An 18848-nucleotide genomic window follows, 5' to 3' on the forward strand; every position below is an offset into this window, starting at 1 on the left:
GCACGATAATTTCAGAAGAGAAAAAATACCAGTGTACAATATTTAACATGGACAATCAAATATCACGAAAACAAGTTCTCCCGATTATCAACACGATGGTTCCCTCTTACTGCACTGTTTCCACGTGTTGATGATCACGAATGCGAAACTGCGATAACAAAGCCTTACTCTGCCGCAATATAAACCTAAATCCTGACTAATTATTTTAATTTATTTAATTCAACCGCCAAGACTTTCTCTTCGCTTCACGACCCAAATGAAAAGTGATGTAGTACAAAGCTCGTACGTAATTCTCTTGAACGTTAAAACCATCCCATCCATTCTTGGTCCACCTAATTAAATCGTCTGCCTACTCCCCTTTCTACGTAATATTTGCGATCGTGTCCCACCCCAGAGATTTCCGTAGGTCCAAAAATATGGTCGGTGGTTATAAAAAATTAAGAAATTTCTAATTTCCCCCGAGACAAAGCTACTGCTCCGCCGTTATTGTACCCACCAACCTAGGGCATCTAGGTATCGTAATGGTTTTCCAAATAACGACTTCCAGTCGATGATAATTCCCTGCATCAAGAAGTAGAAAAGTCTCGATAGAATGAAGAAGAAGAATTACACTTTGGAACAAGCCTTGAATATCTTCTCTCTTGTGATCCCTGAAAAATAGAAACGAAATGAAATTCGGAATGAGGATCTAATTATCAAGTGAGAGAAAAATGTCACGTTATTGCGCAGGAAGTTTTTTCGCAGGGTTGTATTGTATACTTGTGTAATTTGAAACGGTGGTAATAATACGAATTGGTCACAGGTGCGGCCTACCCTTAGTCGGTTGTTTTCGTCGTTCGTGTATACCTATGTGAATGGATATTATTGCAAGGGGATGAAATAAGCGGGGTGATGCTAGAATGTTGAAAGAGGAGGAGGAGGAGGATGAGGTGGAGTATGAAAGGCGAATGGGAGTCGCGTCTGCGCTTCCGAGCGGGACTTTCAGAGATCACAAAACGAACGATATTGCGGCACGCTTGGGTTTAGCAAAAGCTCCGGAGTGGTGGTAAAATGTGGTGGTATGGATGTAGCAGAATCGTCCTGCAGAACTGAGGACCCCGCGGTGTGCGATATAATTCAGTGTGCATCGGCAACAACCCCTCCTGATAAAACATCCTCAACGAAACAATAATTTTATCATTGCTTCACCTGCGGAGCCATTTTTGCTTAACGTTTCAACAACAATTAAACAAAATAATAAATAAAGATAAAAAACAACAAAATCATCATTTGTTCCCTTTACGCAGATATCATTAATTAAAACTTACAGAATATTTTAAATTCGCGGTTCTTCTGTTTAATCATAATGAGATAAAATATCTTACCTGAATAGGGGATGAGAAGTCTTTACAATTTGTTCCTTCCCTTTCTTTCCTTCTTCAAAAGGGTTGGCACCGTTATCACGTAATCTGAAATATTTTCATCACAAAATAAACAAGAAATCAATTACAGTTTTCACCGAAAGTGATACCGAAAACGTGAAAAAAAATCGGAAAAAGGTGCGACCTTTTTTTAGTTCTTTTCTTTTGTTCGATTTTTGCTTTGTCTGAGAATTACAATTATAAAGAAAAATCAAAGAACAGGTTGCAGATCGTGTTAAAAATTGTGAGTCGGTGAAATTTCAGTAGCTGATGTATATTCGGTGAGTCTAATGAAAAATGTATCTATTAAAATATAGTTATTAAAAAATGATGTGTTATAATTTTCATACATGAATACACATGTATATTCGTCGCGTGGGATTTTGGGATTGCAGATGTAATAATGCGTCTATTTTCCATTATGGTATTATAATAGCGATTATTGAATCATGAGAATGATACGCGGCCACTGTATCATTGCAGTGTGTGTAGGGCATTGTGCGGTAAATTGAATTGTACAATTTTCGGAGGTCGGGAAAATGACAAACCTGATTTTCTTCATCGTGGTATATGTAGGTGTATAAATATGGCTAACAACGAATGTCGGTATCTCTTATGCGATATAAAAAACACGCTGAACTTGAAATTTTTTTTACCACCAATTTATGCCGTCATTAAACTCAAATTCAAAATTGAAAAACTAATTTTCGATGAAAAATTACATTTAACGAAGAAACTTGACAGAATTTTAGAAATCTACGAATAAATAGAAACCAGGGGTGAAAAAAATAATTCTATTATAATAGACCTCGGCTCAAACAAATTTTCAACGAAATTCAAAATAACGAGGTATACACAAATATGCAGAACCCACTCGAATTCACTCGGACTTCATCCCCACAAGGAATTTCTATAGCTATATTAACTCACCCTGCAAGTTTTCCTTATCGAATGAACGATCCATGTCGTAAGTTATGACTGAGGATAGGAAATCAGTTTATAAGGTAACGACGACTACGACGTCGCACCCTAAGGAAATTGTAGATCTCCGTTCAGCTTCTAGAATATTGTTTCCATCTCAACCTGCTAGAAAGACAGAGAGAGAGAAAGGAGGGGTGAGTTTTGAATATAATTTAGTGCACCCTCTTTCGGAATTGTACCGTACACTTTGGTTAACAGAATATATTAAACATTATACACCGTATAAAGCTTCCTGTCCTTCTCATATTATAATGCACAGAATACGTCGAGTCGCAGGCAGAGTAAAATGGATTTCCGAAAGATTGAACAATTTAATAAAAAGGTAGAGTTAGCAGCTATCTTACTTTCTTATAAATGTACGTGCGTTTTAATTCGCATTCCATCGCATCGAATTAAAAAAATGGAAAGAAGATGATGATGAAAAAACAACATTAACAACAACAGCAATAATAATACGGTCATAATAATAATGATAATAATAATAATAATAATTGGAAGGGTCAGAATTACCTGGTTGAGTTGATACGAAATGCCTCGTACAAATACGTACGTACGGCCATAGTCCATTTACTTATGCCTTTTGCTACCCCATGTATAGCAGGCTTATGCTCATCGTCAAGAGGGTTCCTTTTTCCATGCAGCGGTGAGTTAACTCGCTTCCTAGAGAGAGAAGAAAACACGAAAATAAACAAACAAAGAAAGAAAGAGAAATGGGGTGAATTTTGGGCGCTGACGTTTTCATACCGTCATCAAGTGGTAAATGCTGTTTCTGTTTCTGTTCCTGTTTCTGCAGAGGGTAAATTATTTCTGAGGAAAGCAACTCAGGGTTCTTAGTAGCAGCAGTCAACCCCATAATATTGTAGTACACTGTGGTATACCTATAGGTTTCAGCTGCCTAATGTCACAGAATAAATATAAAATGCCCTACTACAGCTTCACTGCCACGTGCCTTAGGTATTTGCGGGGTGTACGCCATAAGGGGTGAGAATTCTCCTCGCACGAAAGATGCGAAAGGTTGACAGCGCAATCCCATAAGTACACCGACCTATCAAAACAAAAAAGAAGACGCTTTATTCTTTCACCGTGCACAGACAATCGATCGAAGAAATTTTGTCCCTTCTCTCGAGAAAAAAAAACCAGTAAAACATATAATTATTCCGAGTGTTCTTATTATTATCGTTATATTTTCAATTTTGTGGAAATTTTTTTTACACCGACAAGTGGACTTACGTGTCATCGCACATCGGGAAATGTCATCAACCGTGCAACACTTGATCCCTATTTTCAAGTTGTTATGTACTCGGTATACCTATATGTATGTACATAGGTGTATGTATGTACAGGTTGGTATGTATACGACGTTATCTTGCTGAATATGCAGATTTCGAGAGCGGGACGAAAATTAACTTCGTTAGGACAGATTGCCCGTGAATAATTTCATCGCCTATTCAACGTCCATGATAACTTTGTTGGCATATGATGCCCATTGTTCTCTCATCTCGTTTTCAAGATGCAATAGGGGAGGACTAGGGGTGGCAGCTTACGCATGATTCCACGAGGGTTGAAACTCGACTTTCTTCCTACTCGGTGTCTTGAAAAGAAAAAGACGCAAGAACCAAAATAAATAAATAAAATGAAATGGATTGAAAATTTTTAGTACAAATACCGATGTAGCATATATTGTAATACACCTACACCGGGCTAGAAATGTTGAGTGCGATGGAAATATTTTCTAAACGTGTTATACCTTCCAAATATGACTCTGCACAGCTGCTTGATGAAAGTGCAGCTTATCATGGGCATTAAAATTCTGCTGCATTGGCTGCTTTTCGGACTCCCTGTATATTGCGTATTGATCGTTGTCCTTTACTTGTTGCGCAGGCACACGATCCTCCTCCTTCCTACTCGTTTCACTCGCCTCTATGGCCTCACTCCCGGTTTTAGTGTACGTATACATACCATGTATATGTATAGGCATCAGAGGTGTATACATACCTGTATATATGTACGTATATATAATATACAGTAACTGCGGGATCAGGACTCGCGGAATCCCCTACCCTCTACATCCTGCTCTTCCACCGCCCTTAAACTCTGAAACACATAGGGTTCTATTTCTATATATGGACCGATGTAATTAAGATTCGGGACCAAACAAGGACCCCCAAAAGGGACCATGGAACACCATTAAGCAATGCTATACACCTGCTATGTAATATGTACACATATTACATGGTATATTCTATATAAAACTAATTCAACTTTGTTTATATTTCAACTGCAATCCCTACGTGATTTATTTGTTTATTTTTATTTTTTTTGGTTTCATGTTTTTCTCCTTTTCAGAATTCTGATGGAATGCAATAAATATGTAGGAGGATTTCGAAGATTTTAACTGTAACATTTCATACGAGTTCTCATGATTATTGGGTAAAAATTAATGCATGACTTGAAATATGAATCGAGAGGACTTAAGCCCGTAGAATTCACGTGTGAATTCATCGGATCTCACCAGGGTTCTGACGAAGGTCAAAAGGAGAAAGAGATGTTTTTATTCTAACACAGCGCCTAATCAATCGATGTTATATGGTTCTTTCGTTTTTTCTTTAAATCTGTTTCAGGGTGTACAAGAATGAATGGAATTTGAAAAAATAGAAACAAAAGGAATCAGCAAAGATGAACATCTATCTATAACAAAATAACGATGTGACAAATTTATTTTAATATAAATATTATATGATGAACTTTAGAAAGCATTCTAATAATGCTTCAGTAGGATATCGCGTAACATATCATGGAATCCGTAGGTGTATTAACAAAAGTACTCATTATCGTGGCTTGTTACACGGGAGAGCCAATTAGACATGCCTTTGGTGAGTATATATTTACGATCTTCTAATTAGCGCATTTATATAGATTAATTGAGACGAATTATAAACAGACATTTATCATAATAACAATAACAACAGCAACAATTTTTTATTATTGTTATTATTATTGTCCTTTAGTTTTTCCAATCATTTGCGTCACATTGCGCACTGTTGTTGTATTCATGTTGGTTATAATTTTTATGAAAACTGAATTACCGCGTTTTGTTATACAAAATACTGTACCTTGTTCGTTGAACTTTGCTTTCTTTTCTCTATAGGGCAGTGTATCGTTCCTCTCGGTATGGAAGAGGGAAAGATTCCAGACAACGCGATTACGGCGTCCTCAAGTTACGAAATGAAATCCGTTGGCCCGCAAAATGCCAGGTTCGTAATTTCCAGGGGGTCCTGATATTATCCTCCTAATGTCCCGCTGGTATTTCATACCCATAAAAAACCGTGGGTCATAATTCCTTCGACCTGAAAAAAGAACCTATTAGAGTACCGTAAATATTATATATGTTTCGGTCTAATTGAAATGTGGAAAAAAGAGAAGAACAAATAAGGGTTTTTGGATTTTTCAATTATAACTATAGAGGTGCGTTGTGTAAATCGTTACCTTTTTATTGATAAAATTGTGTAATTTCTGGCAGGATTCGACAGGAAAAAAACGGAGGAGCTTGGTGCCCAAAGGCACAGATCAGCAGCGATATCAGGGAATATCTCGAGGTTGATCTCACGAGGAATCACCTCATTACTTGGACCGAAACACAGGGAAGATTCGGTAACGGTCAGGGGCAGGAATACGCTGAAACATTTTTCCTTGAATATTGGCGTGACCTGAAATGGCACCAGTACAAAACCGTGAAAGGCGATAGGGTAAGTAAATTGTCGGCGGTTTGTTTTGTTCTAAAAACTGCTACGATATAAGAACAATTATCAATTTCGCTGCAGGTACTTCGTGGAAACAGTAACACGTATTTAGTGGAACGACAAAAATTGGATTTGCCGTTTGTAGCGAGCAGAGTTCGATTTGTTCCGTACAGTCAACATCCCAGAACAGTTTGTATGCGGGTTGAAATTTACGGCTGCCTGTGGGAGCGTGAGTAAAAAAAAGCAACAACAACTAAATAAATGTAACGCTAGGGGTGAATATTCTCAATATCACCCCTATTTTGATTTATTATTATTATTATTCTTTATGATCGTTCCCGTTTACGGCGATTCAATTTTTCTCGTCACTTTTTATTTGTTGCAGAGCAAGTCACAAAATACTCAGCCCCAAAGGGTGAAACTTTTGGACCCAATGGCTGCAATGTTGAAGATTCATCTTACGACGGTACGGAAAATGGAAATGTTATGCTCGATGGACTGGGACAGCTAACCGACGGTGTCTACGGGGATGACCCTACTACCATGTCGAGCAGTTTCACAAATTGGGTCGGATGGAGTAATCTGGGCTCAGTGGAGCTTATTTTTGAATTTTATCTTCTACGAGAGTTCGAAAACTGCACGGTTCACGTGGCCAATGTACCTAGTAAAAATATCCAGGTATCGTATGGCTCGTTACCGATTCGGAGCACGAGATTTCTATGTCGACATTAATCGATGATGCGTGGTTTATACTCCCGCAGGTTTTTTCCGCTGCTTATATCTGGTTTTCATTCGACGGAAAGCAATATCATCAGACTCCGGAAAAACTTGAAGTGATCGTGGAGGAGGTCAAGGCAACAACGAAGAGTATATCGATACCTTTGCAATCTAGAATAGGACGATTCGTAAAAGTTGAACTCATTCCAAGGGCCAAGTGGCTTCTAGTCAGCGAAATTACTTTTGATTCTGGTAAGACACTGAACGAAATGTTTCTAGTATTACTCTGTTTTCGAAACGAGATCTCTCTAATTTCTCCCACTCTCAGTTCCAGGATCAAGAAATATTTCCGACGAGTCATCGGAGCAATTTTATAGAGCGTGCCATAAAAACGAGACCGAAGCAAACGGAGATACAGATTCGGAATCGAATCCAAGCTACAACGAAACGATATTTGAACTCAACACAAATTTGACTCCCGATGCTTTTCCCGTTAGCAATTCGCAGACCTACATAGGACTGGTCAGTGGGGTTCTCACGGTAACAGCCCTGCTCTTGACGTGCACAATTTTTTTGATGAAACAGAGAGGCAGAAACAAAGTAGCGCTTCTGCAAAAGCACACAGCCTTACTGTGCAGATCGCCTACACCTGGAATAACGATAAATATGAAGGACATTAAAATGCCTCCACCAATTATCGTTAACGGACTATCTCAGTCCAGATTATCTCTCAAGAGCAAAACACTGTCATCCGATAGTCACAGCCTCAGAAACGAGGACACTTTAGGAAGTGAATACGAAAAATGCAGCGTCTACGAAAGGACTTACAAACTCTACTCCAAGGAAAATCTTGGTTTCGAACCTCACACGCATAAAAGCGACCGTTTAACGGGGTGCAAGAGCGATTATTCTGGTGAGATTCCAAGTCTTTGCTCCCCTCTCTATTAATTTTTAGTATTTAATTCCATCCACAAATGGCTTTGATATCGCTGCAGATTTTACGAGCGACAGCTGCTGCGATGACAAAATAATCGACCACTTGGTCCTCACACCATTCCCTGTGAAGAGACTTTGTCATACCGCATCTAGAACCAATCACCAAGTCCACGAGGGGTACTACGCGGCAACTGATATTTTGACGGTAAGTAATATGAGCACCCTAAAAAACCGTCGTATAAAATTCACTGGGAATCGTTTTTAATTTCAGATTAATCGAAGGGAGCAACAAAGTAGTTCAAATTTGTTTACCTCTCTACAAATCGAGGACGCTATTTATCCACCGCAGTCTTCTAGCTCTTACAATCTTCACCATATCTCCAGGCACAGATTAAGAATGTTAGATAAACTCGGCGAAGGGAGTTTTGGACTGGTAATATTTGTTTGATCCATATTGGGCTACTCCGATCGAACTGATTGTAATTCGTAAACATAAAAATCGTTCAACGTTTTCAAAGGTTCATTTGTGCGAAGCCAAAGGTATTCAGAGTCCGGATTCAGGTACCGTACGCAATAGGCAAATTGTCATTGTGCGTTCTTTATGGCGTGGCGTCACTGACTCACTCAGGTACGATAGAATCGGAAGAAATATGAACGTGCTTTGTCAATAACGAAACGTTAATTTGCTATAATTAAAGTTATCGCCTTTCAGAAAACACTTCATGAATGACATGTACTCGCTAGCTAAAATTCGAGATGTAAATATTGCTAGAGTCATAGCTCTTGCCGAAGAAGAACCTTTCGGAGCGGTCTTTGAGTATGGAGAACTCGGTGATCTGCCTAGTTTCATCAAAACCCATGAAAAGTCGAGCGATCACATGCCATTGAGGTAAGCCAAACTCTACCGATTGTCATGAACCAAAATGAACAGCTAAATAGGACTCACCCTATTTTTGAACTTCAGTTACGGATGCCTGCTGAACTTTGTAACTCAGATTGCCTCCGGGATGAAATATTTAGAAAGTCTGAACATTCCACATCGTGATTTGGCTGCCAGGTGAGTTTCATCTGCAGGTTTGATCTCATCCAAGCAATAAATTCTTGTATTTCATACTACCTGTTAACAGAAACTGCGTTGTCAGTAAGAATATGACGATAAAAGTGTCGGATCACGCGATGTACTGCAGTAAATATGATCAAGAATATTACATCAACGATTGCTACGCTCGAGTACCTCTGCGATGGATGTCTTGGGAGGCAATTTTACTGGTATGTGTAAATAATCGGGCACCGTCTCTGGAATAAATTGATAAGATGAAATTAGAAATTTTATAATTAAAATTTAATTTTAGAGAAAACAAACTTGTCGATCTGATGTTTGGTCATATGCAGTAACGGTATGGGAAATTTTAATGAGTTGTGCGGAGGTACCTTACGCGGATTTAACATCCGAACAAGTACTGGAGAATTATAGTCGATGGTACCACTGCGGTCCAACTGAGAAAAATCAACCTCGCATACTTTCGCAGCCTCTTCCATGCTCCAGAGACTTATATCACATGATGACCAAGTGTTGGAGTAAACGTGCAGACGATAGGCCCACTTTTGAAGAGATCTATCTCTTCCTAAAGAGGTTGAGCTTTGATTGAGAAAATTTATTAGTTTCATCTTTTATTTATTTATTTATTTTTTTTTATTGGCACTGCAGCGTGGACCAAATCAATTACAATCAGCTGAGCATCCGCCGTTAATATGTATTGGATGCTCTAGCCACTAACTTATATGCTCAACTAGATTATATCTTGATCTTCTAACTATAACTCTTAAGATAATCGTAAGGAATTTTTTATATTAAATGTCAATATTATCCCTTGAAAAAAAACGAAGAAGAAAACAGTTACCTTCACCAAAAGTATGCAATTATTACTTTGATCGGTCAATATTCATTATAATATATAAATGTAAAAATGGTATAAGAATAAAAAAAAACTCATCGTCTCCAGAATACATTCGAGGCATCGAACTCCAATCCAAGATAGTGACTTCGCTAGGTTTGGTTTGGTTGTAGCTGTCGGATGAATCGAACAAATTTTGTCCGATACACAGGCATGGAGTCAAAACCGCCGTAATCAACGTTCTAAACTAAAATAAACATAAGATTCATTGCTAGATTTTTACCAATGATCATCTTAACATCGTATCACAGGTGGAGCCTAGTATGTTATTGAATAAAGTGTATATGATTCCTTGTAAAATATTTATACGATTCTAATGGCTCGCCCGTAAGCGTGTTGTACTACTCACCTAATATTACTGAATAAGAATGTTTGACGGGTAACAAAAGAGAAACTAGTTTGTAAAACAATATAATAACCTTAATTATTTAAAGTATCGTTCCCTTGCTACTACATTTCAAAACTATATAAACTTTTACAAACGTAAGATATACATATCAGCAATAATCATTAAAATGTGTACGTACGTTTAAGTTTTCTGTGTCATTTCACTGTCAACATTCTCTTGCTGTGCACAAAAATGTTCCATTGAAAGTGTTTTACGAAATTAAATTCGTTAAAATTTGAATCTAATATTACCCAAGTTGCCAAATTTGAAATAAAAATTGAGAGACGTCAATTGTTTTGTTAAATCGTTTTTAGAATCCTAGGGGAAAAAAACTAAGGTAAAAAAAATGAATAAATTCCACTTTGCGCCAAATTACGAATTAGGAAGACTAAAAAGTTGAGGCAGTTGATAAAAATCCTATACATATAAAAATACGTCGAATGTATGTTTGATAAGCAAAGAGTTAACAAATGGAATGTAGCGTTGAGAATCTGAAAAAAAAGATAAATAATCCTGAGGTATGTTTGAAAATAGGTTCGATGATAACATACTATACACTCCAATATTATGTACTTGTATGCAATTAATTTTGTTGTGGTTCGATAAGGAATTTATTTTATTTTTCTTCAAATTAAGCGTTAAAAATCTCATCGTCGATGCTAATCCGTTAAGGGATAAGGAGCAGAAAATGATTTATAAATAGCAACGTAAACCAATAAGGTTGTAAGCACATCTACATATTCTCTGTATGAAATTGAAATTGATGAATGATTTTTTCAAATTAGTTAACAAACGTTATTATTCATTTAGATATTTATCCTCAACAATTTTTATGGATAACAAAAAGAGAGAAAACAAAAAAAAACCAATTCGTAATTATTATATGTACATCTGTAATCTAACTTTGTATAACATGAATTATCATATCCAATTGAAAATTATATTCTTCATATTTCCAGTGTTATAATCAATAAAAAAAAAAGTTGTTACACAGTGTATTGTGAGATATTATTTATTACTTACTATCATTTATGATTAAAATTACCTTCCATTGTTATGAAGTTCACTACGTGGATAACTCTATACACATTATTTACAATTGTCGTCAGACTCATTTCATTTAAATGACAAGCGGAGAGATGTTCATTTCTTTGTGAAATTCCTTTAGCGGCTGCTCCCAACGTTCTTCAAAATAAACACCAAGTAAAAATTTAGCGTTTGACCCCGTACTCAATGCCCAAGGTAAGTAATGATCGACATAATTTTTTCTTTGCCTAAAAATGAACCAAACAGATGAATGATCTTCAGAATTTTACATGGCAATTTAACAATAATCAATCACCTCGGGCGCAGTCTCATTGCTCCAAATAATGCCCCTGATATGCACATCGGCAGGTGAGTTTGCAGGGCTTCAACCCATTTGACGGTAACTTCGCCGAGCATTGTAGTCGGCATTGATAAAGCCGCATGGTAGATATCATGTACTTCTCTGTATCTCTGCATAACGTAGGCAAGCTCTATGTCATTGATAAATTTTACAGGAGCTCTTGAATCCGGAGTAACTTCCTGCGAGAAAACGCTATTCTTAATACTTGACACTGGTGCGATGCATGAATGGGTTCAATCCCAAATTTTTCCAAGTGTAAAGCTACTCTCTTTAACAAACTTTCGGTAAATGTCTAATAATACTTTTCATAATCCTCACATTGTGTTCCAAAAAATTATAATAACATTTTCCAAGCGTTTCATCAGGCAGACGTTTCAGGGCAGGTATATCAATGGTCGATGAATTAATACGAGGTCTTTGCTCTAGAATCCGTTGCCCTTCCGGTGAAGATTGCATTTCTTTCAGACAATGTACAAGAGCATTTTGCCCAGTTGTTTCACCAAGGCAAGCGATCATGTCTCCACGAAAAGGATTGGCCAATGATATAACTGCGGCACCAGCCGATAGAACTGTTCGTTGTAGAACTGATAATTGCACATGATTTTTCTTGAAATCCTCCGCAAACGCTTCGGACGAGCAAAATCTACGTGCTGTGGATTTGTCTGAAACCGATCGAGGAAAGATAAACTTAGGATCACATTGGTTCATTCAATGATTAAAATTTATTATTTTTTTGTACAATTATTTTCTTGTATACATGTATAATAATAATAATATTAACACTAATAGTAACAACAAAAAATGGTCATGCTAGTGATCATAATAATGTACAGTACTTATTTAAATTTATTTATCATGGAAAAACTAAATTCTTTTTTGGCCTAAAATAAAGAGCCACTGTGATATGGCACAAAATTGTCCTGGTAACAGTAACTCTGCTTTGGTAATTCATGAATTAAGATTTAACTAGCAACAAGTTCACAAGAACTAGAGACTCAACCGAAATTTGAATAGATTCGAGTCATAGCCTTTGATAAAACGTATATGTATGAATTCAAAAAGCACCCAACGATTAAAGTATTTGAATTTTACTATCCGTTTCATCGACTCTCAGAGGAGAATATTTAGGCAATTCAGGGGGTTCCTTTCTCCGGAATGTTACCCAAGTGTAAATTAAACTACCGATGACGCTTAAATTCAATCCTACAAAGTTGAGCCAAGAGAATATGTAATCGCCACCGATTATCATTCCGAGATAAGTGACGCATATATTTTTCAAACAACCAATAATTGTTGTAGTTAGTGCGGAATTGTGCAGAGTGCATAATATCACACTGTAAGATAGTACAAAGCCCATTACACAAGATAATAAAAATTGCAAAAGAAACATGAGATTAGTCCAGTACTCAAATTCCAAAACTTTTTGCACGTCACCAGACCACGCCGCTATACCTGCCGCCGGTATAACCATAAACAACGAGTTGTAGTACATCAAACCATATTTTCCTAGCTCTTTTGAGTCCAATTTCTTCTTCATATACACACCGTTGGCTGCGGTAAAAAAATCATTCAACAGAATGAAAACGTAGCCCTCTAGATTGAAGGCAAGATCGTTCGAAGCAGCCAATATTGCACCAAGTACCATAGTGTAAACACTGAATTGAACAGAGGCACGAGCGTGTACTCCGAGTATATAGTATTCTGCAATCATCGTCATTAGGATGCTGAAACGTCTAAGGGCAGTAAACATCGGAAGACTCAATTGCTTTGTGCCACCCAATCCAAATATCATGTTACCAATGTAAATCATAGGTAAAGGCCAAATCTTCCTCAAAGTTCCAACCTCTAAGTCAGGAAAATCCACATATCGTAATTTCTTTGCCACAAATAAGACAAGTATGGTTGCAAACATTTGACCAATGCCCAGTATTTGGAACGAAGGAAAATTGTAAGATGTAAGTACAGTCTTGTTAATAACTGTAATCATCAGTGACGATATTCCGTAAAAAAGTGCGGAACCTATCTGTAAGAATACGACACTGTGCTGGCTCGAAGTCATCGCTGTTATTACTCCTACCATTTTTTTTTCACCCCAGGGTGATTGATTTTTGGTGGTTATTTATAAGCTCGGTAACCAGAGTCAGCGAAACTCATAACTGCTCAATTCAGTTCTTAAATATTTGTTTGTCATCATAATATAGAAGAGGAGATCAACGTACACTGTGATATTCGTGACATCTTCTTCGGCTCGCCAAAAACCCGATGAGGTTGGACTGCCACGTATTTTTTGATCTTGTGCATTCAGAGTTCCTCGATGTGACTGGCTTTGGACAAGAACCGGGAAACGAAACTGAAGACAAAATCAAGCAATGTTAAATGTGATCGTTGTTGCAATTTTTCAAACTCTTAGATTGACGTTGAAGTTTACTATTACATGATAAATAAACGAAGTTGCACATGGAATAAGATGTTCAGTAACCAATAGATAACGAAAATCCAAAATGCAACCTTCGGTGTCTTGATTTGCAAAATTTCATTTCTAACACGGTTATTCATGACTGAAATAATGAAATCATTTTTAACGGCGAAAGCCGATAATTCGATTACATTTTTTGAGGATAATGAAACCGCAACAACGTTTAACTCGGTATATTTTATAAACTTTGTTCATACCTATCAATTGATCGTCAAGGTTATGCCGAAGATGTCAACGTGAACGCTTTTTTTTACTTCTGCTCACTTCTGCCAGATGCTGTAGTGTTCGCTCTAGAAATCAAGCTCGGTTCTCCACTTCAACAGCCATCTTGCTTTTAACACTCTGCTACTTCCTGTAGTCTCTTCTTTACTTGTTCTCTTCCGTCTGCCGTTCGATTGAAAGGCATAATTTTTGGGATAACTTTGACGTTGAGAAAACAGAGTAAAAATGAGTGCGTGGAGACAAGCTGGACTCAAGTGAGTACAACAAAAATTTGTGCTAAATAAGGACAGAGAGAGGAGACTGATAAGATCATAATTTCATTCTTGACTGGCTGAACAATTCTCTGTAGTCGATTATTTCGTAAAAAGTTATGTAACCTAACAAAAGACTTACCACCAAGCTTAACATTCCTGACAAATTTTTCATAATTATGTATTTTCAGCTATATCAATTACTCACAGATTGCTGCTAAGCTTGTTCGCCAAGCTTTGAAACCGCAGTTTAAAGCTGATGCCCTCAAGCGGGACACCTCCGCAGTGAAGTTTACACAGTGGAAGGATGGCAAGGCTATCAGTAAGTTTAAAAATTAATATTTTGAAGGTATAGTCTGGAGCAACACACTTAAATCATGGCCTTTCCAAAAGTTTGTTCTTCTCTATTAGAAACAAACACAAAGGGCCTATAGGATTAGATAAGATTAGGTTACTTATTATTCTTTTTTCATATTGGTTGAATGATATTGTATTTTCACAGCTGATAAATACTAGATTCGTCGATACGTAAGTTCAAAGATTTGAAAGAGTTTGAGATTGATGTGGTCCTGACATGATTCTTGCGACAGTTTGAACTAACAATTTCAAGTAACAAGACCAATTTTATGTTCATACCAGTGTGCCCTGTTGAATTTGCATGTACCAATTCCTCTACTGCTATTTTCTGATGAATTATGGCGCAGCCCAAAATTCTGACTCTAATCATTTGTGTACCTTGTGATTCACAAGCATGAGTTGAGATGAGAAAAATGATTCGTTTAAATTGAAATTTTAAATTTGGATTCCATTGATTTGATGAGTAGAGTTGAGATAAAAAAATAAATAAGAACACTTACGGAATATAAACCATAATATGATCATCTATCCAACAATTGCATGTTAAATAAATTGATATCTTTGTTTCAGAGTCATAAATAAATGGAGCCATGTCACGATAGAAAAGTTCATCGGATGAGTAAATGTTAATAAAAGTAATTTATGTAAGATAATACCAATCGATGTAAAATAAACACATCTTCGTACAGCCGGTAAAGTTTCTTTCCTGAAAATTCAAATTATTCATCAAGCGTGATACCTGCTGTTAAATTTTCAGTCGTCATCTCACAGCTGTACCATGCGCCTTACAGTGTACTGGAAACAAGCAATAAAAACAAAATGATGTAAATGCGATGATTTCTTTTTTCACTCATTCATCATAGGATCAACATACCTATAAATTCAGAAACGAGGTCGTTATCTCCGTCACCTCGCATGGTCCCTGTTATTTCCTCATTTTCTACCATTGGTAGAAACAGTTGCACAAATTCTGAGGTGTATGGAGGCGCAATGGCCTCTAGTACCTGATAGGCGGAATAAAATGAAGAAAAGTATTAATGAAAGCTCGTTTATATCTAACCTTTCAGGATACCTGAGAAATTCTCACCTCTGTGACAAAGTACCTGATGAGGGAAACGTCTGTGTCGCCACGCTGCCAGCACTGCTTGATATAACAAACAACTGGCACAACGCATCCACGACTCAATAAATTCACCATTCTATCAATCAGCATTTTTTTCATCTCTAACTGAAATAAAATCGGCTTATAGAATCCATGCCGCACTTTGATTACTCAATCAATGTTGGAGTAAAAGAAAATCACCTGAACAAGAATTTCCAGTTCATCCTGTTTGCTTTCGAAGAGCTGCACCAGCAGTTGTAATACCTTTGGGTGCAACAACTGATGACATGCTACGACCTCGTCCAAAAGGGCTAAGTGAATCGGACAATGTTCGGTGCTCAATTTGAAATAAGATGGTTCCGTGACGGTGCATTCGACCCACCTAATCACACCAACGCTGACTACAGGGAACCTGAAATCAGATGCTGAATAAATATCATTGTAAAGTTACAAATTTTCCACACAATACTACAAATGTCGTTACCTGATACACTGATATAGCGTATTAAGTTCGGCGATTAGTTCGGTTGATCCTTTATTGATATTGCATATATTATGAACTTTCTCGATAGCTTGAATGGTCGTTTTCAATTCGTCCTTGTTAATCCTACGCTGAGCTGATTTTTTTGCTGGAATTTCACAGACACTTGCCGCATAGGCGAGGAGGTATATATACTTTGATTTGTGTTCGGGATTGACCTTGACCCCCGGTTTGAATAACGCATCAACGAGTAATTCTGTGAATTTTTAATTTTTTCAATTCAATAATGTTTAAAGGCGAGGTGAACTTACCTAAAAATTGCGGATTTCTAATCAACTCGACGGGAGGAGGGTCAGAGTTCGAATAGTTTCTAAACAGCACTGTGATGTCTGCCGGATTCAAAGTATTTCTTGATAACATCGAACCCAGAGCTTGGCAGGCACTTGGACTACCGGCAGCCCCGTTCAGAGCCATCGTTATAGGCGTAACGTCGTGTCGACTAAAAATTGATTTATTCATTGCGATGTGAATTGATGGAAACATGAAAAATTAACCGAGAGTTCTTACTTCTGCTGAGCGCATTTGGTGATCTCTTGAGAAAGTCTTTTCATGGTGAATCCGCCGCGAGGTTCTTGCGCCAGAATTTGTAATAATACTTGGCTGTAAACATACGTGTGTTGTCCATGACAGACCATTTTCTGTAGAAATAAAAATAAATAAATGAAGAAAAATTTTATGATGTAATTAAATTTCAACGATCAGTTTTCAATGGCAAAGCAATCGGTCACTCAAACGGTCGGTTGACTCACAGCGCATTCTTGTATGCTGGAATGCCAATCTTCGGTATTCTGAAGGAAACCAGCTATCGCTGTTTTTAATACTCTCGAGAAGACTTCTATTTGTTGCGCAGCTGTAGAAATACTTGTTATCTCCCCTTGGAATCCAGCATCGGAAATGAGCTAGAATAATATATTTTATTTTATTTCTTTTGAAATATTCATACTTTTTAAGCCTCACCTTTATCGTAAAGTTCAACATCAAGCAATCAGGATATTCTTCGGCCAACCTATAAATAAGCGACCTCCATGTCGGATGTTGTATCATTTCCGTCAACCACGCAGGTGTCTGCAAAGCGGTAAGGATTAAATGGAATAACCATTGAGAAACTGGAAGCAGAAATCATAAGTATCAAAAATACTCACCTCACCCTCTTCGGTGAAAATCTTGTCAGCCTTTTTTGGATCAAAAGTTTTAAGGATCATGTCCTTCAAATTATTTTCAACCATAGCTTGAACATCGGTTACTTTTACACCAGCAAGAATGAGCCATTCAGCTAAAAGATTAGCCATCTGCGCACATGCTGTATAATTCTGGGACAGGAGCTCGATAACTTGTTCGGGATTACCGCCGGCTTGAAAATATCTGGAAAACATATGTCCATGAAATGGAAAAACTTGTCTCATATACATGTAATTGCAATCTTAAAAAATTGAAGCTATTTATAAACTAACCGTTTTAGCTGAGTGAATATTCCTGGTTCCATTATGTAGTCCGGCGTTTTAAATTTATCAAGACATTCCTTGAGTACCTCCTGAGGATTATCGACTCCATCGTCACCTCCAAAATCATCCGGGCCACCCCTGCCCATATCATCACCCCAACCCCCTCGATCTTCATCATAATCTGATTCCATCTAAAAATTGCAAATGAATTACTTGCTACGTTTCTGCTGAATGATCATCGTCTTCTGTGACTGATAGATTGTCAATGCTAATCGAATAGAACACTGATTTTTATATTGAAATTGAGTTATTGTTTCACACGACAGTAAGTATGAAAGTTGACTGGGTAGATATAAGTCTGTCAAAGTTTATTGAGATACTCAATATTCTATTCTAACTTAGTGACAAGTTATTTGACAGCTGTATTTAATAAATAGCAATTTAGGGGTTAAAAATATGTTCTACTTGTAGAATTGCTACGAAAAACTTAAATCAGACGCATCCTTTTCACAGTAAAATGACCTACGAATACAACGAGATTAGTTTCTTCTTTTTCATGAATAAAAATTTTAAATCAAATATTCCTCACGTCTGTTTATTGTTTATAAAAATCAGAAAATGTTTGACAAATATTCAACAAATATTTACGATGGTACCGCTTGCGTGGTACAACGGTAAAGTTTAAAACTACAATTTCGAATTATTTCGATAGAAATTACGAGAATCGAAATACAAATTTGAAAGAACAGTGAAGCAAATTTTTTGCAAATACGATTAAATAATAAAATTGAATATAGATAATAATAATAAACAACAATATTATAAGAAATACAACACGTTTATTTGCAGCAAATCCTAAGCAATAATTCCCTAACAATTTGAAAAGGAGTTTTGATATAATGGATTTAACTTTTACTTATTCTGTGCACTAACGATAATTATAATAACGTAGC

General features: G+C 36.9%; 5 protein-coding genes across 10 annotated transcripts; 2 read left to right on the plus strand and 3 right to left on the minus strand.

Annotated features, from left to right (window-relative positions):
• The first annotated feature begins 644 nt into the window (after window positions 1-644).
• On the plus strand, window positions 645-9694 carry LOC105687309 (discoidin domain-containing receptor tyrosine kinase B-like). 2 transcript variants are annotated; one of them, XM_048655752.1, is made up of 15 exons: window positions 645-1681; window positions 4728-5254; window positions 5530-5635; window positions 5902-6127; window positions 6203-6350; window positions 6507-6799; window positions 6883-7090; window positions 7167-7751; window positions 7834-7979; window positions 8046-8207; window positions 8293-8402; window positions 8487-8663; window positions 8739-8831; window positions 8902-9043; window positions 9127-9694. In XM_048655752.1, exons 2-15 carry the CDS (start codon window positions 5176-5178, stop codon window positions 9421-9423), a joined length of 2772 nt encoding a protein of 923 aa, XP_048511709.1. In that variant the 5' UTR covers window positions 645-1681; window positions 4728-5175; the 3' UTR covers window positions 9424-9694. The 2 variants fall into 2 exon arrangements, with proteins under 2 accessions (XP_048511709.1, XP_012258278.3); XM_012402855.3 differs by having other exon boundaries at window positions 5003-5254.
• LOC110116787 (ubiquinone biosynthesis protein COQ4 homolog, mitochondrial) lies at window positions 9491-13854 on the minus strand. Of its 3 annotated transcripts, none has more exons than XR_007278555.1 (5): window positions 13724-13854; window positions 11823-12166; window positions 11460-11683; window positions 11163-11391; window positions 9491-9916 (listed from the first exon to the last, which is right to left on the minus strand). XR_007278555.1 is itself a non-coding variant. In XM_020853099.2 (4 exons), the coding sequence occupies exons 1-4, from the start codon at window positions 13803-13805 to the stop codon at window positions 11238-11240; spliced, it is 804 nt and encodes a 267-aa protein (XP_020708758.2). In that variant the 5' UTR covers window positions 13806-13854; the 3' UTR covers window positions 10135-11237. The 3 variants fall into 3 exon arrangements, 1 of the variants encoding a protein (XP_020708758.2); XR_007278554.1 differs by lacking the exon at window positions 9491-9916 and adding an exon at window positions 10135-10608; XM_020853099.2 differs by lacking the exon at window positions 9491-9916 and having other exon boundaries at window positions 10135-11391.
• Window positions 12211-13730, minus strand: LOC105687313 (UDP-sugar transporter UST74c). Its single transcript, XM_020853098.2, has one exon. The coding sequence runs from the start codon at window positions 13582-13584 to the stop codon at window positions 12577-12579; it is 1008 nt and encodes a 335-aa protein (XP_020708757.1). The 5' UTR covers window positions 13585-13730; the 3' UTR covers window positions 12211-12576.
• A 458-nt stretch (window positions 13855-14312) lies between the features above and the next one.
• On the plus strand, window positions 14313-15498 carry LOC105687314 (protein stunted-like). Of its 2 annotated transcripts, XM_012402864.3 has the most exons (4): window positions 14313-14456; window positions 14645-14775; window positions 14956-14981; window positions 15381-15498. In XM_012402864.3, the coding sequence occupies exons 1-3, from the start codon at window positions 14428-14430 to the stop codon at window positions 14967-14969; spliced, it is 174 nt and encodes a 57-aa protein (XP_012258287.1). In that variant the 5' UTR covers window positions 14313-14427; the 3' UTR covers window positions 14970-14981; window positions 15381-15498. The 2 variants fall into 2 exon arrangements, with proteins under 2 accessions (XP_012258287.1, XP_012258288.1); XM_012402865.3 differs by lacking the exon at window positions 14956-14981.
• On the minus strand, window positions 14836-18579 carry LOC105687311 (negative elongation factor D). Of its 2 annotated transcripts, XM_012402856.3 has the most exons (12): window positions 18485-18575; window positions 17905-18086; window positions 17596-17815; window positions 17411-17518; window positions 17203-17352; window positions 16961-17091; window positions 16705-16892; window positions 16397-16649; window positions 16114-16324; window positions 15898-16038; window positions 15685-15814; window positions 14836-15605 (listed from the first exon to the last, which is right to left on the minus strand). In XM_012402856.3, the coding sequence occupies exons 2-12, from the start codon at window positions 18084-18086 to the stop codon at window positions 15571-15573; spliced, it is 1749 nt and encodes a 582-aa protein (XP_012258279.1). In that variant the 5' UTR covers window positions 18485-18575; the 3' UTR covers window positions 14836-15570. The 2 variants fall into 2 exon arrangements, with proteins under 2 accessions (XP_012258279.1, XP_048511715.1); XM_048655758.1 differs by lacking the exons at window positions 14836-15605; window positions 15685-15814 and having other exon boundaries at window positions 15902-16034; window positions 18485-18579.
• Window positions 18580-18848: the final 269 nt, after the last annotated feature.

The sequence above is a fragment of the Athalia rosae genome, chromosome 5 (genome assembly GCF_917208135.1).
Source record: "Athalia rosae chromosome 5, iyAthRosa1.1, whole genome shotgun sequence".
In the NCBI taxonomy this organism is placed as follows: Eukaryota; Metazoa; Arthropoda; class Insecta; order Hymenoptera; family Athaliidae; genus Athalia; species Athalia rosae.

Coding starts and splice junctions, on each gene's coding strand:
- LOC105687309 (XM_048655752.1), top strand. CDS start 5,176: ATGGAATCCGTAGGTGTATTAACAAAAGTACTCATTATCGTGGCTTGT. Junction 5,636..5,901: donor GTTGGCCCGCAAAATGCCAG/GTTCGTAATTTC, acceptor AATTTCTGGCAG/GATTCGACAGGAAAAAAACG. Junction 6,128..6,202: donor AAACCGTGAAAGGCGATAGG/GTAAGTAAATTG, acceptor ATTTCGCTGCAG/GTACTTCGTGGAAACAGTAA.
- LOC105687313 (XM_020853098.2), bottom strand. CDS start 13,584: ATGGTAGGAGTAATAACAGCGATGACTTCGAGCCAGCACAGTGTCGTA.
- LOC110116787 (XM_020853099.2), bottom strand. CDS start 13,805: ATGCACAAGATCAAAAAATACGTGGCAGTCCAACCTCATCGGGTTTTT. Junction 12,167..13,723: donor GATGTCACGAATATCACAGT/GTACGTTGATCT, acceptor GATCGGTTTCAG/ACAAATCCACAGCACGTAGA. Junction 11,392..11,459: donor GCAATGAGACTGCGCCCGAG/GTGATTGATTAT, acceptor GTTCATTTTTAG/GCAAAGAAAAAATTATGTCG.
- LOC105687314 (XM_012402864.3), top strand. CDS start 14,428: ATGAGTGCGTGGAGACAAGCTGGACTCAA. Junction 14,457..14,644: donor TGGAGACAAGCTGGACTCAA/GTGAGTACAACA, acceptor ATGTATTTTCAG/CTATATCAATTACTCACAGA.
- LOC105687311 (XM_012402856.3), bottom strand. CDS start 18,086: ATGGAATCAGATTATGATGAAGATCGAGGGGGTTGGGGTGATGATATG. Junction 17,092..17,202: donor CCAGCATACAAGAATGCGCT/GTGAGTCAACCG, acceptor TTATTTCTACAG/AAAATGGTCTGTCATGGACA. Junction 15,606..15,684: donor CCTCGTTTCTGAATTTATAG/GTATGTTGATCC, acceptor GCTTGTTTCCAG/TACACTGTAAGGCGCATGGT.